We start from the raw sequence: 25376 nt of genomic DNA, 5'->3' as shown, positions 1-25376 counted from the left end.
TTATTAATAACTAAACTTCATTTCCATCCATTTAATATAATAGCTAGTCTGTGAGCTAACAGGAAAGGGAAATGGATTTGAAAATGAGTGGAACTGGCATGTTAAATAAATCTTTCTCTTTTTAAATTGAATTTAAAAAAAATCTGTTTGCTAATTTGGGATTTAAAAATTGTTTTTTGAAATGAGACTTTTATTGAGAGTTTAATAATATTTTGTGAAATCCAACATGGATTTGAAGTATTTATTAATGGATTAATCATTCATTTTAAGTGTTTTAATTTTAAACTAAATTGTTAAATAATAAATTACTGTATTAAATAAATACAATTAAAAATTAATTTATAAATGCATATTTTATTGCATCCCTCTGGACTGGAATAGCTGTTGTCTTTACATTATAAAGCCCCTTGTTGTGATTTGTTGCTCTATAAATAAAGCTAAGTTGGCTTTACAGTCACATAAACAGCATACTCTGCTTCTATGATCAAGTGTAAATTCTATGATTATCAGTGTGTTGCAGCTTCACCCTGTGGAGTGATGGAGAACTGCTGGTAATCTTCACTTTAAATCTTCAGAGGTGGATGTGTTATTTTTACATTTAGATGTAACTGATTAATTTGACCATTATAACCTGTCAGGAGTTGGTCTGTTGATTCATGTTGTTGGTTACACACATATAAAAGAAGCTCTGAAAAAAGCTTGAATTACACAGTTAAAAAAAAAAAGCAAAAAAAAAAGCAAATATGATATCATAAAGTTATAGCTTCAGATGAAGTGAAGACTCAAAGTTGCCCGTCTCAAAGTCAGAGTTTGTTCTACCTCCGTTTCTTCCCCTTTTCATCTCCACTTTACCTCAGTAGTTATTTTGCCTGTCAATGAGGTGATTTTACTCGCATCAGAAGAGTTGGAGGAGGCGGCTGGCACAAAGAGGTCTGGGAGTCTGCTTGGACTATGGAAGGACCCGGAGAAGCAGCAGAAAATAATGGATTTATAGACATGCATTTACTATAATTACCCTAAAACACTTAATAAGGACTTATTGGTGAGTTTGAGCCAAGTCTTTTCTACAAAGTTGCAGCTTTTGTTTTGGGTGTTATTTAAGGCATTTCCTGCTGTGCCTGTGGTTGGCATGAAAAGAGGATGATGCAGCATCTGTAACCCGGTTTATGAAGCTGCTCCAGAGTCCAACGCATCAGCATTTAAAAAAAATCAAATCCAGATTCAGACTCAAAGACGCGACTGTATTTAAGAAAAACAAAGACGTGTCAAGGAAAACGTTTCTGATCCTTTTTATAGCAAGGATCAATGATCTGCTTCCACAGACCGAAACTGACAGATTGAAGAGATTTATAATAAAAACAAAAATCTAATTTAAAACTTGGAACCATGGCTGACCAACCAACCAGATGTAAAACTGGAACATCTGGACTGAATGTGTGATGAAGAGTAAAAGTCAGCTTGATTAAAGAGTTTATTTTCAGTCAGAATTTGAAAATCATCTTTCTGATCCACGACTGATAATCTGACACTCTGGTGAAGATGGCTGGCTTCTCTGAGTCGCAGTGCCAGCTGCCCCATGTGGCAACACCAAACAGGAAGTAGGTGCCATATTTCTGACAGAAGAGTGGTGCTCCAGCGTCTCCCTGCAGAGACAAAGAGTGAGTTTCTCCTGATGGTTATCACTCACACACACACACACACACACACACACACACACACACACACACACACACACACACACACCAGATGAGGGCTGAAGGTCTTCCACGTCAGCCATGTTGGATCCATAAATATTTGGACAATGTTTTTGTTAATCAACATTGAAGTGAAGACTTTTAGCTCTAAATCAAGAGGTTTAACAAAATATTACAGTAACTGTTTATGAAATACAGACATTTTTATACTCAGCAGGCCTAACCTTCACAGCCAAGACACAAAATATGAATGATGAACATTTATTGATAATGAAGCAGCAAACTAGACCCTCAGTTGGGCATTAAATACCAAACTGAAGGCAGAGAGCCAGAAAGCATCTGAAAGTGCTGAAGTAAAGACCTGCACAGCATCACGAGGAGGAAACACAGCAAGTAGTCAACGGGGATTTTTATAAATTTGAGAAATTGTTCTTATATTTATGCTATTGTTCAAGTACTTATGGACCCAGCTGGAGCTACAGGCTCATGAACCTCAGACTTGGAACATTTCCTTCTGGAAGAAACACTGATTAAGGTAAAACCCAAGCAACTTTTGTAAAGAGTTAAAGAACAGCTTATGATTACAGAGAGGCACCACAGACTGGACATGAGATCGTGGAGTTTAGAGTCGATCACAGTCCCTAACAATGAGGAGTGTCCAGATCATCAAAATAGCTTTAGGATTTAAAAAATAAAAATTTGTTTATTCTCCCTGATAAATGTTTAAAATGGAAAATCCACAACCTGAAATCACCTAAAGCACCTCAGTGATGTCATTTCTCTTTCTTCACAAAGCTTGTGTTCAGTGATGCATCTTTAAGGGAAGAGGATGTTTCACTGATAAATTACATGGATGGATATCCATCCTGTATTAATAGCTTTACAGGTGGTCAAAACAGCTCCCACCAACACTGAACATTAATGGTATCCACTGCTGTGTGCAGTAGATGAAGTTGTGCCGGACAGCTGTGCTTTGAAAGGAACACCAAACCGATGTCGGGTTTAGTTACCATACAGGATGTGGAGCCTGCAGGATGTGAACAGATGTGAGAGTCAGTGACGAAGCCTCCCCATTTCTGCCTGCAGGAGGTTGCGTTGACGAGTGTGAGCCCAGCGTGATGCAGCCGGTCTGGATCAACACCCTCTACCAAATTAAGAAGGGTCAGTGTAAAGTACGATCAGGATACACAGGTCTGAAGTCCTGTCACATGACTCAGTCTGATCACACACCAAACTACTGGTTGTTCCTGTTCTGTACACTATGCAGGAGGAATGAGGATGTTACCTTTCGCTTTAGTTGCTCCCCAGCCAGCTGTGATACAAGACCAGGTGTCATCCAGGTCATCATCCTCATCAGGGACACAAACTGGAGACACTTCAGAACCTGTAGACAGAGTCAGGGCACAGTGAAGATTTCTCAGACACAGTGAAGACTTCTCAGAGTCAAATCTCCTGAAGGTTCAGGCTCACCAAGTCTGGCAGCACTGCTCAGGTGAAGCAGTGCCAGGTTAGACTTTGGGGGGAAGCCCATTTTCTGCGGCGGGTTAAAGACTTTGTCCACCAGGATGGTTTGAACTGGCAGGAACTTGATGTCATGAAGCCCCAAAACTGCCACATCCTCTTTAGCCCTGCAGTAGTAGTAGTCGTCGTCGTCGTCAGTAGGAACATTAGCAGAGCTGACACGTGACAGATTACACTGCAGTACTGGAGCCAGTATTAATGGTAGCAGGACTACCTGACGCCGCAGTGTTTGGCGGTGATAACCCAGTGGGGGTGGATCAGAGCGCCGCTGCAGTAGTGGCGACCATTAAACTGTAGGCTGACCTGCCAGGGCCAGAGGAAGGGGCAGGACTCAGTCACATTCACCACGGACAACACGCCGTCCACGGACAGCGAGATTTCGGCGAGGCCGGGAGTCTGATCACAGCCGGAGCTCTGCTGCTTACCGCACTCCTCTGTTACCCCCACATGCAGGAAGGGACAAAATAGAAACACCTGAACTACATGTTGATACACTGACTGGTGGATCTTCTGTTGCAGTTTAAAGATGGTGTGATTAAAAAAAAAAAAAAAAAAAAGAAAAAAGAAAAAGCTTACCTTCCTCTATGAGGTCATCTTCAGACACTTGAGCCTGATCACCTGGAAATGGAAGAAGTCCTTCAGAACAGACTCCACCTGCTGCAGGTGTAGAAAGGTCGTGGACTCTGAAACTCACCCATGGTGTCAGACATCCACTGAACATGCTGCTGCACTCTGGTGTACACTCCAGGTCTTTTGGCACGACCACAACCCACCCCCCAACTCACCAAACCTGCCAGCTCATACCTGGTGCCTGTGAAGCAGGACAGAGGACCTCCAGAGTCCCCCTGACACACATACAGGAACACAGACACCACACGAGTTTCTCAATACTCTCCAGATACATGCTGACTGAGGTTTCCTGGTCCACATGATGAACATTCCTTGTTTTCAGGCTGCACAGATGTTCAGCTTGTACCTGACAGGCATCCAGTCCCCCTTCATCCTTCCCAGCACAAAACATGGAGGGCCTGATCCTGCCTAGGTAGTACTGGTTGCAGGTATCCGAGGGCAGGATGGTCACATTCACTTCCTGCAGTCTGTTGACTCGAGGGCCATCTGGTGATGGAGAAAGAACACAAAGGCTCAGATCACACCTGAAGAACCCCAGCTTCCTGTGTACAGCAAACATTTCCTCACTCTCTCGGGTGGAGCCCCAGCCAGTGATGGTGCATTTCATGAGCAGAGGCAGCGGCGTCATCCAGATGTCGATGGGTCTGACGAAGTGGTTGAACTCTAGTGGTTTCTCCAGCTTCACCAGAGCAATGTCGCTCTCTTTAGACTCAGTGTTGTAGCTGTGATGAATGAAGATCATGGAGACTCCCACCAGCTAAGCAGAGAGATGGGAACATTTTCTCATTTCACATCAGGACGATTGGTTCCTTGGAGGTAGCACAGACAAAGAACCAAGAGAACACAGCCTGGAGCCTAACTCCGATCCCACCCAGATATCCACAGACCGAGGCTCCTCAGCAACCCAACAATAAATGACAATGAAAAGCAATCATATTATTATTCCTCCTTAAAACATCATAAGCTATGCAGTCAATGTCTTAGGTTATTACTGCTGTTTTTGCAAAGTGACAAAAATCCTTGTGCAGTGTGTTAGCACATGATGGTATGACCCACATTTTAAGTTTTGTTCTAAACCCTGGACACAGAGTCACTGCTGTCTGCAATGCTGCTTGACTGATCAGCCTTCAGCTGACGTTTTTGATGACAAACAGAGTTTACAGTTCAGTGCCTGACCTGCTCCTGAGGCTCCTCAGCTTTATCCAGGTCATGTTTTCCAGCAAGAACCATCCACAAGGATACTTTATTATGCCTGTAACACAAGTCATGACATAATACTTAGTACTGATGTATTATTGTACAGTCTTTACATTCCAACATAAAACACCTCGGGGTGACTGTTACTATTATACCATATAAATAAAGTTGCTGACTTAGTTTGATGTGTACTCAGTAAGATAAGATATAAGATAAGACTGTATTGATCCCACAGCAGGGAAATTTGTGCATTTCCTCAGCTCAGGTACAGATATCAGAAGAAAAACACAAAAAATAAAAATAAAACACAATAAATACAAAATAAGTAAAATAATACACTATAACGGCACACACAGTATGTGATTATGGATAGAGGGTTGTGGAAATATGCAAGACATAAATTTCACTATTCTACCATATCTATTACTAAGTAATAGATATCTATGAGTATAGACAAGTACACACTAAATATACATATGTATACATACACATACACCTGCACATGTCCATACATATAAAGGTACATTATGCATGAGTTGTGACCGTAGATGTCCACAATGTCCAGTGACTCATGACATTGTGATTGAGGAGTTATAGAGTCAAACTGCTGTTGGGATGAATGATCTGCGAAAGCGCTCCTTCCTGCAGCGAGGGTGTTTCAGTCTCTGACTAAAGGAGCTGCTCAGCACACTCACAGACTCATGTAGAGGGAGATGTTGGTTGTTCATGATGAATGTCAGCTTTACTAAGATCCTCCTCTTGCCCACTGGCTCCAGAGGACATCCCAGCACAGAATAAGACCTCCACACCAGTTTGTCAGTCCTGCTCCTGTCCATGCATCCGCTCCCCAGCAGGCCACTGCATAGAAAAAGGCAGATGCTACCACAGTGTCATAGAATGTCCTTAACAGAGTCCTGCAGACTCCGAAGGACCTCAGTCTCCTCAGCAGGTGGCGTTGACTCTGGCCCTGCTTATACAGGACATTTGTATTTTTAGTCCAGGCCAGTTTATTGCTGAGGTGAACAACCAGGTACTTGTAAAAGTCCACAATCTCAGTGTCTTCTCCTTGGATGTTAACCAGTGTTTGTAGGGGTTTACTTCCTCCTGAAGTCTATGACCATCTCCTTTGTCTTGCTGGCGTTGATTTGGAGTGCGTTGGTCTCATACCAGCCAACAAAGTCAGTGATGACCCTCATCTATTCCTGATCATTCCTGTATGATATGCATCCGTTGATGGCTGTATCATCTGAGAAATTCTGTTGGTGGCAATGGTCCAAATTATAACAGAAGTCCGAAGTATACAGGCTAAACAGGAAGGGTGAGAGAACCGTGCCCTGTAGCACCCCTGTGCTGCAGATTACCACGTCAAACACAGAGGTGATAAACCTGATCCTGGATCTGTCCTGGTGTCAGAGAAGGTTGTTCTGAGCCAAAAACGCTCTAAATGTATTACATGTACTACTGCTACCATCTGACCAGGTCTAACACTGGAACCCTCTCTGAACATCTCAAACTATTCTAAACTATTTACAAAAAAAAAAAAAGAAAAAAAAAAAAAAAAAAGCCAACTGCAGAGGCTGCGACAAAACAAACGTGACCTCTGACCTTACGAAGCAGTGGGCAGCAGAGATGACCCACAGCGGGCTGACGATAGCACCCCCGCAGGCTGGCATGGAGGCGAGCTGCAGGGAAACCTGCCAGGGCCACGAGTGAGCCCAGGCCTCCTGACCCCCGATGATTCGGGTTTCCAGCTCCTGCTCCAGCATGAAGGAGCGCACCCCGGCGAGGTCTGAGGGCAGAGGTCAGAAGAGAGCTCAGCTAATTATTTCAGATAAAAACTGTTCAACCGCCAATGTTACAGAAAAATGACCATAAATACATAAATAAGCCAACGGGTTTAAGGAGAAACTTCAAAATAAAAGCACAGGCAGCATGGTACAACATATAAAGAGTTAAAATATTTTCAGCACCAATTTAAAAACATGAAACATTTTTATTTGTCAGTGAAGATCTAGCAGGGTTTCACAGGATTTTACTGTTTTAATACAAACTTACATACTTTAAAGTAACATTTCTAAATTATCTTTAAAAAAGCATTTTAAAAAATATTTAAATCATATGCGTATGATTCTTCCTCTTCAAAAACTAAAATATTTCCATTTTAATACTATTACAAGCCTATAACGATAACAAAATAAAAATATTTGTAAAAGAAACTTGTTTTTTAATATATATATATATATATATATATATATATATATATATATATATATATATATATATATATATATATATATATATATATATTTTCTTTTCTTTTCATGAGGTCATTTTATTTCTCATTTTACTGAGCATCTTTCATATCACCCATGGAGCGCCAGGACTGCCATAATGAATTAATTAAATACACCATTAAATAATTAATTAAATGTGGCAATAATTAATTAAAATTGGAATTAATTAATTAAATAAATAGTTATGACACATGTAATTGATTAATCATTGACACATTTAATTAATTATTGACATATTTAATTAATTAATTATTGACACATTAATTATTGACACGTTTAATTTATTAATTATTGACACATTTAATTAAATATTCATGTATTTCACAGTTTAATTAATTATTCACACATTTAATTAATTATTTAATGGTGTATTTAATTAATTCATTATGGCAGTCCTGGCACTCCATAATCACCGGGTTCCCACGTGTAACGTAAAAATCTCGGACTCGTTAACGCGTGGATCACCTGTGAAGCCGAAGCGTGCGGAGAACAGCGAGCTTTCCTGCGCAGTTCCATTTACAGTGGGGTTCCGCTGATTCTGGATCTGTGTCGAACCTCCAGCTGCAAACAAAATATTAACAGCTGTAACGCACAGCAAACATAAAAACCATTTAAAACGGTTTTGGAGTCGCTGTGTCTTCAGGACACTCGAGGACACCCTCAGGTGTAATAGTTGTAAACTCTGCATCCAAAAATAGTCCTACTAGCAGGTGACTGATCAGGCTGCACAAACACAAACCAGCAGTGTGTGTGTGTGTGGTGGGGGGGAGACTTGTCTCACCTGTGTAGACCGACAGAACACAGACGACCAGCAGCAGCATGTCTGTCTCACGTTCACCCTCAGAAGACTTACAGGCTTCACGCTGCTGAGCTTCACCTTCATCAGCCTGACCTGTGTGATTGCACACACCTGTACGAGACCCCTCCCTCCGCTGTCAATCTGCAGCATTCAGTGTGACAACAGGTGGGAGACAGGTGAGTCCTCCAGTGTCTGTGTTGTCCCTTTTCCACTGAGGATTTCAGTTCGGACCCACTTGCATTAGAAGACTGGTACTGCTGATGTCAGCGTCAGTGGGAGGAGCTTCTACCAGAAATTGTAGCTGGAGCTGGCTTTGCGTGTGCACGCGTCACTGGATGGAACAGGCATAAAATCAAAGAGAGCGCAGTCCCGCTGATGGTGCTGGAGGTGAGTAGAGTGCGCAGCTGTTTTTGTGTGTTGCTGCAGCAGCCACATCACGGCGTGGGGCCGTTTGAAACAGCAGGTTTTTGTGCGTGACGCTGCTGACTGACACAAAAGCCTCTGAATATCCCACCATTCAGAAACGATAGCATGACATCAAGTCCGAGGTCTGAGTGGAGCATCAGGGCCCTGTTTCAGAAAGCCGGTTTAGTGCAAACTCTGAGTAAGTATACCCTGAGTTAACGAAAACTCTGGGTTTTCGGTTTCACAAAGCGAGTTTAGATTAATTCTGAGTGAGTTACTATGACGACACACTCCGTGAAGCTAACCTGCCCCCTAGCAGGTTTACTTCAACTAACCCTGACCTTCTCCGCCTCTTTGTCAGAAACCTGACTGTAGGAAGTGTCAGACATGGCGTGTCCCTTCCTTGAAGAGCCAGTAGATGTTGAAGCCCAAATTCTCCGCAGAGCTCTCCGCCGGGAGAGAGTGATTAGAGCGCGTTTGGACATTTTATCATTTCCTGATGATTTTCTGTGTGAACGTTACCGTTTCTCAGCACAATCTATAAGTTAATTGGATAACATCCTCAGGCCTAATATTGCTCATGTGATACATCGCGGACATTGTCCCAGTTCTGTACATATTATTTGTATTGCACTTCGGTTTTTTGCAAACGGGAGCTTTCTGTATAATATTGGTGACGCTGAGCACGTTTCCAAGTCTACCATCTGTCGGGCAGTCAGGAATGTTACAGTTGCACTGAAACGTCTCCTGTACTCGTTTGTGGTGTTCCCCGGTCATAGACCCACAAGATTTATCAAAGAGGGATTCCACAAAATTGCAGGTATCAGGATGAACGAAACTTAATTCATGATGTGGTGATATTTGAACTACTACTTAAATGTTACATTTATTCCCACGGTTCCCAGGCGTGATTGGCTGTATAGATGGCACTCACATTCCAATCATTGCTCCTTCAGTAAATGAAGGAGACTATGTGAACAGGAAGTCTTTCCACAGCATTAATGTACAGGTACATAGTTCCCTGTAGCATTTCAAACTAACAAATTTCATTATAGTAATGGATGCTAATTTGTGTTCTCTGCACTGTGAAGATCATATGTGATGCTGCCAACATTATCACAAATGTGGAAGCCAACTGCTCAGCCTCTGTGAGTGGTGGTGGTGGTGGAGGACCCCCACCTGTTTTTCGGGCCTCCACTTTTTTTCTAGTGGCTATAACGGGTCGCATATGAGCATACAGACTAAGCAAATATGTACTTGTAATGTGCTCAGATAATTTCAATAAGTGCTTACAGAAAGAAAATTAATGTAGCCTCTAACTGCAATTGATTTACATCGGACAAACAGACCAAGCACTATGGCTCATAATACAATTACACCTGACCTGTTTGGACTATATTTTTATATTTCATTTTTACTTGCTGCCAGGAATGTTTGGGGCCTGTTGGGTTGCACCTGCGCTCACATCACATCACAAAATAAAATGTATGAAATAAAAAATAAAATAAAATATAATAAAATAAAATAACGTGTTAAATGGGTGGGAAATCCCTAGATCAATGTTTAAATTAACACTCACACTCTGTCGGCTATGTTTTGCCATGCATGCTCCCTTTCTTTTGCAGCTGAGGCTGTGTTACTTTTTTTCCGCAAAATTTGCATGTTATCTGCATATACTGCCATCAGAATTTCGGCCTCAAGCGCTGTAAGATACATTGACCGCGCCTTCTTTCCCTCCGTCTCCATGGTGACTCGCTTAATCTGCGCTCCACTAATCAGGGCTTTATGTATCCTCGTGCGCGCGCTTAATTTGGGGTTAAAGCAACTCCGCGTTGATTGAACTAATTGTTATCAGCCTTTCTGAAACCGAATATTCCGAGTTGGACAGTTCGGGGTTACTCAACCCCGTGTATCATTTTTAACTCTGAGTTTTCTAAACCGGCTTCCTGAAATAGGGCCCAGGTGTTGTCACCGGTAACACAGTAAAATGGACCGTGACAGTCATTTTATGAAGAGTTTCAATTTATGGTTCATGGCGCTTGCACACAAATTAGACAAAGCTAAACGTTCACGACAACCACGAGCTCAGACTGAAGTAACGACGTCTCTCGTGGTGGTCCTTTGACGGAGCGAGCAGTGTAAACACGTCTGCACAGACACGCCGTACACTGTTGCACAGACAACTGGATGATGACATGGTGAAATAAATCCTGCATGTAAGCTTTATGAACTCTTTCAGTGAAACACTGAGTGACGCGTTTACTGGCGCTCATAAATGTAAGTGATGATCCAGTGATGAAGGACCAGAGCTGTGCTCGAACCAGGACTCACCTGCTCCGGAGAGAGAGGCAGACACTTGGGTTTGCAGTTTGTTTATTAATGTGACTGACATGTATTTTACTTTATTTCCGGTTGTGTTATATGGTGCTCGCCTGTATTTATTATTGTGGCAGTGACAAACTGATGAGGCTCCGCGATTAAACGTCACTGAGAGCGGAAGCCCGGCTGTCACATGCTTGTCGGTCCGCCTCCCCCGTCCTCAGTCGGAGTCTGGACGCCGAGCAGAGAGCATGTCTGGGTGCGACCGAGTGATCTTTGAGGCCACTAGGCTGCTGTGCGCCGCCGGAGGAGCTCTGCGGCTCCCGCAGCTATACGAGGAGCTGCGGCGACTCTGTCGTGTCTCCGAGGAGCTCCTCTGCGAGCTGGTCTATGGGCATCCCCGCTTCCTGCTGGTCCGTGGGCCGGAGACGGATGGCTGGCTACGCCCCGAGGACTGCACGGTGCTGGCGCAGACGTCACTGCGCGTGTGCGTGAGCCACCGGCTCGGGGAGCCGTGCGCAGACTGTGACCAACTGCACCTTTGCAGATTCTACATCTACGGAACCTGCAAGTTCGGCAAGGGCAGGTGTGTGTGTGTGTGTGTGTGTGTGTGTGTGTGTGTGTGTGTGTGTGTGTGTGTGCATGCGTGCGTGTGTGTCTCTCTCTCTCTTTCTCTCACACACACACACACACACACACACACACACACAGAGGCTGAACGAAAGTTAAGGAAATGAAACTGAAACAAAAGTTTCCGCCGCAACAGAGACATCCTTATCTTCATCATCTTTATCATCCACACATCATCCTTATTACCATCTTCATCATTGTTGTTGTTGTTGTTGTTGTTGTTGTTATTGTCGGTGGTGGGTGTTGTCTCTAAAGCTGACAGGAAACAAGCTGACACCTGCTGCCAGACGTCACTGTGACGTCAGCAACCAGCTGATTGTCAGATGAGTTTTGTTTTCCTGAGAAATGAGACCACAGGAACAGGGGCGGATCTAGAGAAATTTTCTTAGGGTGGCAAAGAAATCAAATGGGGTGGCAAAATCAAAGCCTTTTTTTTTTTTTTTTTTTTTTTCTCAAACACATATGCAGGTGGTTACATATGGTTAAAATCAAATGCAGTAAGTATACACGTTTTTCATATAAATATAGTCTATAACTTAATTATTGTCTGTAGCCCACATAATTACACACTTTAGTTACATAAAACATGTGAGTTTTGATGTTATGTGCTGTATAGCCTGTATAATAAATAAATATGTAGCCCAATAAGTATAAACTCCAGAAAGCTACACAACATGGGGCGGTTCATTTACAAACACAAGTCTAACTTAAGTTTCACACTGTTTTTTGTTAGAAAACAATCACATTGTTAGATGCTTAAATTACACAATGTCAGAAATCTGCACTGTCATGAAAATTTAAACCTAATTTTTCATGATTTGTTGGATTCACCCACTGAGGTCTGAAATACAAACGGCCATTTTTGACTCCTTTTGAGTTTACATTTGTATTTCACCCTCAGATTGTTTCATTTTATTTTTTTCCCCTTGCCTTGTTTGGTATCATTCTTTTCAGCTCAACTGAATTTAGTTGTTTGTTTTTTTTCCACTGACATACTGCATTAGTATTACTGATCTGAAATCACACAAAGAACTTAAAATCCTAGTAGTATTTCTTTACTGTAAAAAAAACACAGACATGTTGAGTACATTTTTATAACTTGAAATGCAAATATAAAATGTACATTTTGTAAACATAAACAACAATTTATCTATAAAAATTATATTAAACTATATTATAAAAATGCAGCCAATACACCTGCCGTTTTGTTTTTCATTTTTGTACAACCATTTTAAAATATTACTAAAACTAAAATGAGAGAACAATCAGGTATTGCAATAAGATGTGTGCCAGTAAAAAAAAAAAAAAAAAAAAAAAAAAAGTTTGTCCACCAAAAGACAGAGGAGAACAGCACAGGGATAAACCTGCAGGCCTGACAACAGGAGGTGTATCACTCCGCTGGTTTTCTACTCAGTGTTTACGTTCCAAATGTGCCTTTGTGACATTCATTAGTGCCCTCACTGACACATAAAACAAAACAACGACTACACAACACACTAAGTATACACTCCACACTAAATGTCACAAATCTCCCACATCTTAAAACTCTCTCGCTCGCTCTCTCTCGCTCTGTCTCGCTGCCGTTACGTCACTCCCAAAACTCTCCCCTCTTCCTAAACAGCTGTTACGAGTTCAAAATTGGGGATGGAGACAAGAGGAAAAACCACAATAACAACACTGGTCCGGCCGGGTTAAGTCAAACGATGATTTTAATAGTCACACGCGTGGGAGATGGACACTGTATGCAGACAGCCTCAGATCTCAAAATGGTGGAGCATTGATCAAACTCTTATAGCCTCTGGTGTCCCCACCTTATCATAAAAGCCTAAACATTCACATGCTTTCTCTCACACGGCGCCTAAGCTACGACCTTGGCTCCCTGTTTATCTGCTCCTGCTGAGATGGGGCAGAAAACTCCAGCATGTTCCGTTCTCTTCTAATCAGACAAATAAGGCGATGACTTTCTGCGAACAGTATTTCTTATAACATCATAAAACAATATCATTCATCCACAATAAATCAGCAGTCTAATGTAATGCAAATCAATTTAACGAATGCAATAGTTATCAGCTTCTTCTAATTCAGGAGAATAATGCAAACTAAGACTACATAATAATTCACAGCCTTTAATTAGGGGTATAACATGGCATAAAATAATATTATAATTTAACACAACCAAATCCCACGTGCTGACTTTTTTTTTTTTTTTTTTTTAAATTGGTCGACATGGTACGTTTTTCCACCGATAGGAAACATGTGGCTTTATTTCTTTCTTTACGGTTTTCGTGCTGTCCTTAGAAAACGCTTAAAACACACACAAAAACGTGACGACAGTATTTAGAAAAAAGCGTGGCTTATATATATTATCATAATTCTGGATTTACTGGCCTGTAATTAAAATGTAAAAACTTTGAAGTCCGAACTTTCAATGAGGGCTGAAATAGAGACTGAGCGTGGCTGCAGCTTGTTGCTATGTCAGCTTACATCAGTCATGTGCAGTGGGGCGGTCCAAGCCTGTTTGGCGCCCTGGGCGGACACTTCCCCCCCCCCCCCCCCCCCCCCCCCCACACACACACACACAGACAAAACATATTAAGTATTGAAAAAAACAACTCTCAAATGACATCCTGTACTTGTGTACAACTTAGCTCAGAGAATAACTTCACAGCCTCGCCTCTGTCAGTGCGCCCCAGGGTGGCTGTGGCTACAATGTAGCTTGTCATCACCAGTGTGTGAATGTGTGTGTGAATGGGTGGATGACTGGATGTGTAAAGCGCTTTGGGGTCCTTAGGGACTAGTAAAAGCGCTATACAAATACAGGCCATTTACCATTTATTGTACATTAACATAAAACTGTTGTACACACACACACACACACACACACACACACATATGAAGAGAGAGAGAGTATGCATAGTATGCAAACAGCTACCAAACAGCCATCATAATTCGTCATACAATGAGAACAGGACGAATCAACAATTAACAATGACTAGTTAATATTAAAATCTGTAACATAATGTATTGTTTGGAGTTTAGTCTGTTACTGTTACTATTTTTACCATTTCTTCTTGGAGCAACTGTAACGCACATAATTTCCTTAGGGATTAATAAAGTATTCTGATTCTGATTGTTTCAGGATGACCTGCCATTATCCAATGACACGTCTGCTTACCTGCATCTTTTGCTCGTTTCTCCTCCTCTTCTTTTCTCTTTTTCTAAACTGAGCACCTGATGACTTTGAACTTTTCTTGTCCATCTTACGTTGGTTTTAATTTTGCACTCCAGTATGAGCACCCATCCCTCAACCCAAGGATCACTACAATATAATCTAACACACCTACACCTTAGTTCACAGATTCACTTTGTCTAGGGTGCATTTCTGAGATTTTACACAACCCAGGATTCAAATCATGAATACATAATGGGCTTGGATTTACATCATTGTGAATGAAATGTGCACTATTTGGAAGCAGCAAGGCTCTCCTCCCCTTTCGACGGGTTGTGTGTGAGACTTTAAATCATCAAACTGTAAATATTAAATTGTTATTGATCCCTTTACCCCTGGTCCTAAAGTGTATATTTATTTTCTTACTCTTCTTATTTATATATATATAATTTTTTTTTTTTTTTTTTGTTTACTTGCACTGCTGTAACTGGAACCTCGTCGTCTCATCTCTCTATATACTGGCCTGTATGTAGCGGAGATGACAATAAAGTTTACTTTGACTTCAGCAGCGAGCAGGCGCACCGAGGGCTCTCGCGCTCACTTTTCATGTATAGAATTTCGAAAAAACATCGGTGCAAATTATAAGTCTGTATCATAATGTCTGGTGTTTTCGTGTTTGTTGGTTTGCTTTTGTGATATCCTAAGACTAAGGAACCACGGAGACCATGTTTAGCTCACAGTTACTTCTTTATTAAGAGAACCGGGACATGCGCCCCACAGAGTGAAAGCTCTCCAACAACTGTTGCCCCCTGGTGGACAAATCCCTGCCACAACATAACATTCCTCCCCCCTTAAACTGGAACTACTCTGTAGTTTTAATCACTACAGAAAATACCCATAAACAAAAACTTCACCTTTATAAAAATGCAACAACCCCGTCCCCAGCCTTTATTTAAATTTCTTTAAAACCTTTAGTCCAACAGTCTTAGGTTAACCTATAACAGTTCACCGTAATCACGGCACAAAGTCTCTCAGGTGCTCCGGCGGTCTCTTGGTTCTTTGCGATCGCCGTAACCCAGTGGCAGGTGATTCCAGTGAATCACTACTCTCCATATGTGGCTTCACCACTGGTGTAACTTGCACCTCCATGTGTCTCTCATCCTCGTCTCCTGTCTCAGCGCTGATGTTTGGGGCTGCCTTTGGGGGCTCGCCTGGGTGGCCTTCAGGCATTCCTGCTGCCAGGCACGGCTCCAGGCGGGCAAACAGCTGATCGACGTGACGCCTCACCACTGTCCCATTGCCCAGCATCACCAAGTAGGAAACAGGCCCCGTCATCTCCTGTATAAGTCCTGGTATCCATTTGGGTCCTCTGCCATAGTTTCTGGTATATACTGTGTCTCCAATAACAAACATGCGCTCCTTGGCATGTCTATCATGATACAGTCTTTGGCTATCTTGTTTTGCTGTCACTTTCTGTTTCAAGTCAGGGTGTATGAGATCAAGAGTACACCTCAACTTCCGGCCCATCATCAACTCAGCGGGAGACTTCCCTGTTGTGGACTGTGGTGTGATTCTGTAACTAAACAGAGCCCTGTTTAACTTGGTTGCCAGTGTGTCTCCAGTACTCTTTTTCATGAGTTCTTTGAACGTTTGCACTGCTCTTTCTGCTAACCCATTGGATGCTGGGTGATATGGAGCGGAGGTGACGTGAGTGATTCCGTTCTTTGCCATGAACTCTTTAGTTTGTGCCCTTACAAAACACTGGGCATTATCTGAGACCACCATCTCAGGAAGGCCGTGCGTGCTGAAACAGTTTCTCAGGCAGTCTATGGTTGCAGCTGCTGTAGCGGATGGAACTGGATACACATCTAACCATTTGGAGTGGGCGTCCACTATTACTAAGAACATTTTACCCAAAAACGGGCCTGCATAATCGATATGTATCCTTCTCCAGGGCTTTTCTGGCCACTCCCAGGGGTGTAGCGGTGCCTCTTGCGGCCTGTGTCTATGTTCTTGACATGTACTGCAGGACCTCACCTTGTCTTCAATGTCATTCTCCATATGCGGCCACCACATGTAGCTTCTGGCCAGGCCCTTCATGCGGCTCATTCCTGGGTGTGACTGATGTAGCTGTTCCAAAAGGGGGCGTCGACCTCGTTCTGGTATCACCACCCTCTCCCCCCACAGCACACACCCATCCTGCACACTCAGCTCCTGTTGTCTCTGTCTGTAGGGCTGAAAATTAGGATGCTGCGTAGTGGGCCATCCTCTCAAAGCATACTCACGCACTCTGGAGAGTATGGGATCTTTGGTTGTCCATCTTTGCAGCTGCTCAGATGTCATCACGCCCTCCTGGTCCTGATCTACCATCAACACTTGGTCCTCAGCTGCCACCTCTTTAGGGAGGTTCTCTGGAAGAGGGAGACGACTCAGACCATCAGCATTACTGTTATTTTTGCCTTCTCTGTATTTAATGACATACTCATAGGCTCTTAATAACACCGCCCATCGCATGATCCTCTGTGATGCCATCTGAGGGACGGCCTTCAACTCATGGAACAAACTTATCAATGGCTTATGATCCGTGATAATCATGAACTTCCTGCCGTACAGGTACGTATGAAAATACTGTACACCAAATATTACAGCCAATCCTTCTTCATCCAGCTGTGAGTAGTTTTTTTTCTGCTGTATTCAGGGTACGCGATGCAAACCCAATGGGTTTTTCCTGACCATCTGGCATGCGGTGAGCTAGTACTGCTCCCACTCCATAGGGGGACGCATCGCAAGAAAGAATTAAATCCTTTTGCTCATCATAGTGTACCAATACACTGCTTGACTGCAACAGTTCCTTTGATTTGCAGAAAACCTTCTCCTGTGTTGGTCCCCAACACCATGGTTCCCCCTTTCTCAGAAGCTTGTGCAGTGGGGCCAACAGTGTGGACAAGTTTGGCAAGAACTTATTATAGAAGTTCAACAACCCCAAATAAGCTTTGAGCTCTGTCACTGATTTTGGGGGTGGCGCCTCCTGCACTGCTTTCACTTTTGCTGGCACTGGATGTAAACCGGTCTTATCTACCCGATGTCCTAAAAATGTCACTTCCTTCTCCATGAATTGACATTTGCTCCTTTTTAAGCGCAGGCCCGCCTCCTCCAACCGCTGCAGCACTCCATCCAGTGTTTGAAGATGTTCTTTGTCATTCTTTCCCGTCAGGATGATGTCATCCAGATACACTGCGACATTGGTCAGACCTTGCAACACACTCTCCATGGTGCGCTGAAAAATGGCAGGACTTGAACTCACACCAAATGGCAACCTGGTGTATGTAAACAAACCCCTGTGTGTGTTCACTGTGACATACTTTCTAGATTCCTCATCAAGTACAACCTGTTGTATGCGTGACTCATATCTAACTTGGTGTATTTTTCTCCTCCCGCCAGCCCCGCTATCATGTCCTCCATTCGTGGAATGGGGTATTGTTCTACAGGCGACACCTTGTTAACAGTCAGTTTGTAGTCACCACAAATTCTGGCGCTGGAGTCTGGCTTTAGTGTGGGTACAATGGGTGCGGCCCACTCTGAGAATTTCACTGGTTGGATGATCTTCTCCTCCAACAGTCTCTCCAGTTCCTGCTCCACTTTCTTTTTCATAGCAAACGGAACTGATCGGGGCTTATAGAAGCACGGTTTGGCATCACTGGCTACATGTATCTTTGCTGCAAACCCCTTCAGCGTTCCCAACTCATCCTTAAACACTGTTTCATGTCTGGCCAGTATCCGCTGTAAGGCATCATCTCTGCCTTCTATCTTATGTACAGGTTGCCAGTCTAATTGGAGGGCCTTAATCCATCCCCGACCCATCAAACTAGTTCCAGCCCCTTCAACCACCACCACATCCAGTGTTTTCTTACTGTCTCTGAATTCCACCTGCACTTGGGCTGCTCCCCACACGGGTACCTTGTGGCCTCCATACGTTCTCAGTTTGATTCCACACTTGCTTACTTTGGGCGCATTACTGCCTTCAAAAAGTTTTTTTTAATGACTCCTTCGACATGATAGTGTAACCACAGCCTGTGTCTACTTCAAATGTCACATTCTGTCCATTTACTTTTAGCTTCTGTCTGATGGGTTCTTCCCTTGGGATGCTAATCTCCTTATGCACATTATACATAGTCACAGTTGCCTTTATGTGGTGCATTTCAGCTCCTTCTTCCTCACTCTCCACATTCTCCTCTTCCAAGAAATGGGCTTGTTTACCTTGTCTGCCACGCCCTCCTTTTTGTTCCATTTTCATTCGGCAGACCCTTTTTATGTGTTCCACCTTTCCACAGTTGTGGCATTTTTCTGAAACAAACCTGCAGTCCTTGGCCACATGATTTAGCCCTCCACATCTGTAGCACTTCCTGACAACCTGTTGTGACGTCGAGCCGCCGTCCTCCATCTTGTTCACCGCTCCTAATCCTTTAGTGAATCGCGACTGTTCCGTCATGCTCTTCAAATCCACAATGTCTCTGTTAGCAGCCTCCATTGCTTGAGCAAACTTCAGCGCCTTTTCAAATGTTAGCAAATCCTCTGCTAACAATCTGTGCTGTATTCTGTCGTCGCTTATTCCACATATTAAACGATCCCGCAGCATCACCGTCAGGGAGTCTCCAAAGTTAGTCCTGTGCGAGCTTCCTTAGCTCCGCTACATAATCGCCCACACTTTCCTCCGGCCTTCTATTCCGTGTGTTAAACTTCCACCGCTGCACAGTTTCACTCGGCTTAGGGTGAAAATGATTGTTCAATAATCCCACCAACTCAGCATAAGAACGATCCCCTGGCTTGACCGGACTGAGTAGGTTCCTAATCAGGGCATAGGTCTGTGCCTTCCATTTCCACAGTGTAACATCCAACCACCTGTGTAAAAAGCGAAATTCCCATGGTGTTGTTCAAAATGTGCTCTGGCACAAGCATAACCATCGCTTGCTACTGAAAACAAGAAAAAAGCCGGTCCCGCTATGGGCTGAACCATTTGTTAATGGTGGAGGGGAGAACACTATGCAATATATTCAGTTTTAGCATTTATATTCACTGTAACTACGCTCAAACTGTTAATGCTATCTTATTTTAATAAACAACACTGTCATATGCAAAACTGGGGTGGCACTTGGGGTGGCAAGGGATTCTTTTAGGGTAGCACTTGCCACTAGGAAGTTTCACTTCCTACGTGTTTGCATCACCATGCTAACTGATTCTGCAGACGATCATCACAAACCAGCTTCAGTCCTGAAAACACTCACCTGCTACAGCATGCACCACTGATCCATTATCTATCTGTCTGACTGATTGATTGACTGATGGACTGATTGGTTGATTGACTGGTATTGACAGCGGGGTGAGAGGAGCTGATGGTAAATGTACCTCCTCACAGGAAACCATGTCGATCATCCCACGACCTGCGGTCTGATCATAACTCCAGGCTGCTGAAAGAGTGCTCGCTGCAGCAGCTAAACGAGGACGAGCTCTTCCTGCTGCTGCTGCTCAACGACCCGGCGCTGCTGCCCGAGGTAACGCCCACACCTCACTCACCTGACGTCACAGGCTGTTCCTCAGGAGACGTGCTCAGTGTTAGCAGATGAAACGACTCTGCCCTTTACACAAGAAACGCAACTGTGCACAGATTCGTGGGACGCTCCTGAAGAAAAAAAAAAGTGAATAAGAAAGTGATGAAACGCAGCATGTATGAGATCACCATGGCAACAGACTCACCATTTGTTTGCCTCACATGAGGACACAGAGCTTCTTTAGTCACGTAACATCCACAGAAGAAGAAACTGAAACTGAAAGTAAAACAAAAAAAACAAAAATCAAAAATGAAAAATGAAAATCAAAAGTTGGACATGACCGAGGATCCTCAGGTAACCAGAAACTAATGCAGGGGGGTCATTTTACACAGCGGGCCACATAAAGCGAACTTTGACCTTTTAAGTGGGTTGGACCATTGAAACTTTTGTCAGTGTTCTCAGCAGGGCTGAAGACCCGACTCCCGCGTACTGACCCGCCTTTCCCTGTTAATGCCCTACCTGGCCCCCTGGCAAAACTTTGCTAGACCCACCCCTGAACAGTTACCAGCTGTCAGCTATGTAGAACAAGATCCTGGTGTTATTTGCCTCTCACAAACAGTTCATTACTTCCCTTCAAATCATTCCTGTCACCTAAAAGGTAAACCTGTTTCTCCACCACCTGTTCAACTCTGATGATTCAGTAAGGACATCTCCTGGTTTCATCTTCACCACATATCCCAACCAGCAGCTTTTACAGCTGTGGCTCCAACAAACATCAGCTGGTACTAGAAATTAATATTAAATAAATTCTAACAACAGCTGATCAAGCTTAAACGTGCTGCTGTTGTTTAGCGCAACATCTGGTGGTTTCCTCTTTCTGGTGCAAAGTGGGCCAAACAGGTGGGCCAAAGAGAGATGAGACTTGAGACAGAAAAGCCAATCAGCTGATCATTGATCAGTTTCATGGTTGAAGTAGCAACATGAGAGGGAAGGGGAGAGAATGAGAGAAGAAGAGGCAGCTGACAGCGTAAAGACACAGTATAACTCCAGCGTTGTCTCTTTTTTCATTCTAGCTGAAGTACGGGACAAATTGCGTTCCTTTTCACCGCAATACGGATGTATTGTAATTGGTCCAGCCCAGAGTAGATCATGACCAATTGGCCAATCCACCACCTTCCATTGTTTACAAAACAAACAAACAACCCAAAACAAACATCGGCCCATTAAAAGCGAGAAATCACCATCCACCCATCGGGCAAATGGAATGCCCGATGGCCAGTCCAGCTGTGACTGGCATATGAATGTATCTCACGGGCTGTAAGTTTGACAACCCTTACTCTAATCATTTATGTATCCGATTTAGCCGAGTCTGCATTTACTTCATCACTTCAACATTTGTGACGTTTGTGACAAACACTGCTTTTAAGGGACTTTCAGTAAAAATGTGATTGACAGCTGGATCCTTAAAAAAATCACACACACTCTCTCTAACCCAATCATGAAGGCTCTGTATGTTTTCTCTCTCTCTCGCTCTCGCTCGCTCGCTCAGGTGTGTGTGCACTATAACAAAGGCTCGGGGCCTCACGGCTGCTGTAGTTTCCAGGGCGACTGCACCAAAGTGCACCTGTGTCAGCACTTCGTGCAGGGTGACTGCATCTTTGGAAAAAAGTGCAAACGGTTGCATGCCGTTGACGAGCACGGGCGCCACATGCTGGAGGAGAGAGGACTGAGCTGTGACATCATCCACAACCTGCCTTCCATCTACAGCAACATCCACCAGCTCAGAGCGGCCTCCACCTCCACCACCTCCATGGGTGAGACTGAAGCCTGAAACAGAACCTGCTGATCCTGAGAACCTTGACCGTCTAATCACTGTGAGGATAGAGGAGGAAACCTGCAGATCAGGAAAAGTCAGATCAGTATTAGAAATCTGCTCCATAAAGAGGAGAAAATAATTCCATAAATATGGAAGAAAAAAAGCCTTTTATACAAGCGACTACTGCCTCACAGACACAACAATGTCTCCTCACTGAAGTCATAATTGCCAAAAATATAAATAATGTTACGAAGCTGGTGTTTCAGTGTGATAATCTGATAATGCTACACAAATATGAGGAGGTTATCCATAAACATGACACAAGATTCAGATTTCATACATGGCGTTCAGTGTCTATGTGTGTGTTATTACCTGATTACATGTTACTGACGTGAACACAAGGAGGCGCTCTGTACCGTGACTTCGGCTCTTTATGTTTCAGACATTGTTCCTGAGCCGTCTCACTCTCTGGAGATCTGCCTGCACTTCTTCAGGAACAGATGCAAGTTTCAGGGTGAGTTCTCCTACTTTCTTCATGCGAGGATCTGATTGGCTGAGAGGAAACGGCACACAGGAAGTCTCTTTCAGCCTCCCGCTGTGCACTTAGTCGTGTGCATCCAGTAGGTGGCAGCACAGGGTAGAAGTACAGACTCCAACATGAAGCTGACTCACTCTTTATAAATAAAGATTTATTTGTTTTCTCACTAAAACCTAAAATATTTTTCGTGCCTTGCTGGCATCTGATTGGTTTCTCTGGAAACATACAGTTTAAAATATCAAATTTTCTTTTATTTAATCTTCTTCAGTGCAAATATTTAATGTATATACATGACATCATGTTCAAAAGAGTTGAAGTTTATAAATTATAATTTATTCAAATTTGTCTTCCTAGATAACGTTTTCTGTCAAATCTGCCAGTGGGGGAAAAATGTATTATTTTGTGCTCATTGTTTTGATTTCCTTTATTTTTCATCTGTACAGTCCTGTTTGATTGTGTTATTTATTTTTAATTATTAATATTTTATTATTAATATCATTTTTGTTATTTTGTGATTGTATGATTGTGTGATTTTTATGATTTCCTGCTGGTTGCGCTGAGTTTTCTGTGGGCGTGTTCGTGCTCATTGGCCTCGCCTCAGTCTTTCGGTCTCTCTGCAGACTCGTGCCTGCAGGTGCACTTCCACCTGCCGTATAAGTGGGAGGTTCTAGATGGCAGCACCTGGACGGAGCTGCAGAACATGGAGGACATTGAGCGAGACTTCTGTGACCCGTCCAGGACTGAGAGGTCAGAGGTCACAATGAGTGCAAGTTGTTGATGTTTTTCATGCATCAGCCACTCACAGCTGCCATGTTTTTCAGCGCTGGTGTTCAGACCATCGACTTCATCACGATGACTCGAGGGATGCAGCCTGTTCGCCGTCTCTCCACAGTTTCCTCCGTGAAGAAGCCGTTATACTACACACTGACCACCAAATGGCTGTGGTACTACAAGGGGGACCATGGGAACTGGGTGGAATATGGAGAGTTGGTGAGTTGGAGCACCTTTAGGATCACTGTGTGGGAGCGAGCTGTAGAGGAATACAGAAAATGTTTATTTAGCTCCAGGTCTGATGTCTGTCTCGTACGTCCTTCAGGATGAGAAGCTGCGCTCCACATCGGAGACATCCTGCACTCTGGAGAAGAAGTACCTGTCTGACAGAAGAGCTAAAGTCAGAGTGGTGAAAGGCTACAGAGAGTACATCATCAGCTTCAAAGGTACTACTTCCTGTCACCTGCATCCCAGGTGTAACTGTGAGTTAATGAAGTGGTCAGGTTAGGCCCAGAACAAGTCCAGCATCCCTCCATGTGGGGACTCACAGTTCCACAGTGAGTGCCACAGTCAGGGCAGGAAAGTCAGAGGTGACGATTCCAACAGAAACTTCCAGAATCCCAGAATGAAATTTTGGGAATGTCCCAGACACAATGGCATGCCCTGATTCAGCACATAGACACATCCCAGCCTTTAGGCTTCAGGTCCCAGTGTGTTCCTCTGTTACCGCTTCCTGATGGTGTCTAAGCATGTTCTCTCTCTCTGCAGACATGTACCAGAGGAACCACAAGCACAACACCAAGAGGAAAGTCCGCCGTCGCCCTCGCTTCGTCTCCCGGGAGGAGGTGGAGAGGCAGGTGCCGGTGTTAGGAAGTCAAATGTGACCCGATTATGTTGACTGGACCAGGCTGGGTGCCTTATCACAGTAGCAGGTGCTGCTGCTCAAGATTTCATCACTTCCTGGACGTCTGTAAATGATTACTGATGCATTCACTGAGCATGTTAACCACTTCTATTATTTTCTGCTTCTCTGTGTGTATGTGCCTGTGTGGGGGAAATTTATTCTACCTGTATTTCTATTTTTGTATGGGCTTTAGGCAATATAAAGCACCTTGAGGTCACTGTTGTTAATTTGGTGCTGTAAATAAAATGGAGTGATTCTTATTGGAGCCTTTTATTAATGTCTTTAGTTTGAGCTCTGTGGCTCTCTCAGCTGCAGGACGATCTGGTGTCAGAGACTCTGAGTCTACCTTTCTTTTTATTTGGTGTCCTCATCCATAATTTCCTTAAACCAACAGTTTGAAAATTGAGTCATGTGATCACAGAATCCTGGTGACCCCTCACAGACCCAAAGAAACGGCCGCGATCGTTAACTGAACTAAATATGAAACGTTACTGCAGTTACTGCAGACTCAAACTTCAGCACAGACTGGAACGCCCGTGACGTCGGTCCGTTCAGAGCAGGCTTCCTCTATTATGGCTGCACTGTTGTCAAGTATCAGCTGTTCTCTGTAGGAGTGCTCAGTTCATCTTTAAGGTGAAAATACGGAGGGTGACCTTCAACAGAAACAGCAGCATTCAAATAAACTGGTTGGTATCTTAATCTTTTCCAGTCTAACTGACCAATCAGAGCACTTTATTACTCACATTCACACACCTGAATTAAGTCAGCTGTTACCAAACACACACGCAGAGCCCAGCCCAACTGACCACGGGATTCAAACCCACAACCTTCCTGCTAACCAGTGTACCGCTGTGCCCGTGGCCCAGGTCTGCATGAAGCATAAAACATGAGCAGAGTCTGTGCGTTTGTGTGTGTGTGTGCGAGAGAGAGAGAGAGAGTGTGTGTGTGCGTGCGTGCGAGAGAGAGAGAGAGAGCGAGAGAGAGAGAGTGTGTGTGCGTGCGTGCGAGAGAGAGAGAGAGTGTGTGTGCGTGCGTGCGAGAGAGAAAGAGAGAGAGAGAGTGTGTGCGTGCGTGAGAGAGAGAGAGAGAGAGAGAGAGAGAGAGTGTGTGTGTGTTTTTGTTGGCTTCATAAAATAAAAGCTG

At 43.6% G+C, this 25376-nt stretch overlaps 2 protein-coding genes across 3 annotated transcripts; one reads left to right on the top strand and one right to left on the bottom strand.

Annotated features, from left to right (window-relative positions):
- Positions 1 to 1171: 1171 nt before the first annotated feature.
- On the bottom strand, positions 1172 to 8516 carry ovch1 (ovochymase 1). Its single transcript, XM_085251367.1, has 13 exons — positions 8118 to 8516; positions 7802 to 7897; positions 6648 to 6831; positions 5022 to 5097; positions 4413 to 4602; positions 4192 to 4331; positions 3910 to 4060; positions 3792 to 3833; positions 3430 to 3649; positions 3165 to 3322; positions 2980 to 3078; positions 2705 to 2838; positions 1172 to 1643 (listed from the first exon to the last, which is right to left on the bottom strand). Exons 1-13 carry the CDS (start codon positions 8155 to 8157, stop codon positions 1482 to 1484), a joined length of 1692 nt encoding a protein of 563 aa, XP_085107493.1. The 5' UTR covers positions 8158 to 8516; the 3' UTR covers positions 1172 to 1481.
- Positions 8303 to 24493, top strand: parp12b (poly (ADP-ribose) polymerase family, member 12b). 2 transcript variants are annotated; one of them, XM_085251374.1, is made up of 10 exons: positions 8303 to 8522; positions 10780 to 10900; positions 10994 to 11445; positions 20072 to 20207; positions 21754 to 22018; positions 22463 to 22534; positions 23179 to 23305; positions 23380 to 23548; positions 23655 to 23775; positions 24098 to 24493. In XM_085251374.1, the coding sequence occupies exons 3-10, from the start codon at positions 11111 to 11113 to the stop codon at positions 24211 to 24213; spliced, it is 1341 nt and encodes a 446-aa protein (XP_085107500.1). In that variant the 5' UTR covers positions 8303 to 8522; positions 10780 to 10900; positions 10994 to 11110; the 3' UTR covers positions 24214 to 24493. The 2 variants fall into 2 exon arrangements, with proteins under 2 accessions (XP_085107500.1, XP_085107501.1); XM_085251375.1 differs by lacking the exon at positions 10780 to 10900.
- Positions 24494 to 25376: the final 883 nt, after the last annotated feature.

This window comes from Mchenga conophoros, linkage group LG17, assembly GCF_057382185.1.
Source record: "Mchenga conophoros isolate Kocher_MC1m ecotype Shallow Benthic linkage group LG17, M_conophoros_male_GT1.1, whole genome shotgun sequence".
Classification (NCBI taxonomy): domain Eukaryota; kingdom Metazoa; phylum Chordata; class Actinopteri; order Cichliformes; family Cichlidae; genus Mchenga; species Mchenga conophoros.
This window is presented reverse-complemented; position numbering and strand designations above follow the sequence as displayed.

Excerpts from the sequence above, each read along its gene's own strand:
- parp12b (XM_085251375.1), top strand. The coding sequence starts at position 11,111 with ATGTCTGGGTGCGACCGAGTGATCTTTGAGGCCACTAGGCTGCTGTGC. Across the intron at positions 11,446-20,071 it reads TGCAAGTTCGGCAAGGGCAG|GAAACCATGTCGATCATCCC; the intron begins GTGTGTGTGTGT and ends ACCTCCTCACAG. Across the intron at positions 23,306-23,379 it reads GACCCGTCCAGGACTGAGAG|CGCTGGTGTTCAGACCATCG; the intron begins GTCAGAGGTCAC and ends CATGTTTTTCAG.
- ovch1 (XM_085251367.1), bottom strand. The coding sequence starts at position 8,157 with ATGCTGCTGCTGGTCGTCTGTGTTCTGTCGGTCTACACAG. Across the intron at positions 7,898-8,117 it reads TGTTCTGTCGGTCTACACAG|CTGGAGGTTCGACACAGATC; the intron begins GTGAGACAAGTC and ends TTTTGTTTGCAG. Across the intron at positions 5,098-6,647 it reads GCTGCCCACTGCTTCGTAAG|GCATAATAAAGTATCCTTGT; the intron begins GTCAGAGGTCAC and ends CTTGTGTTACAG.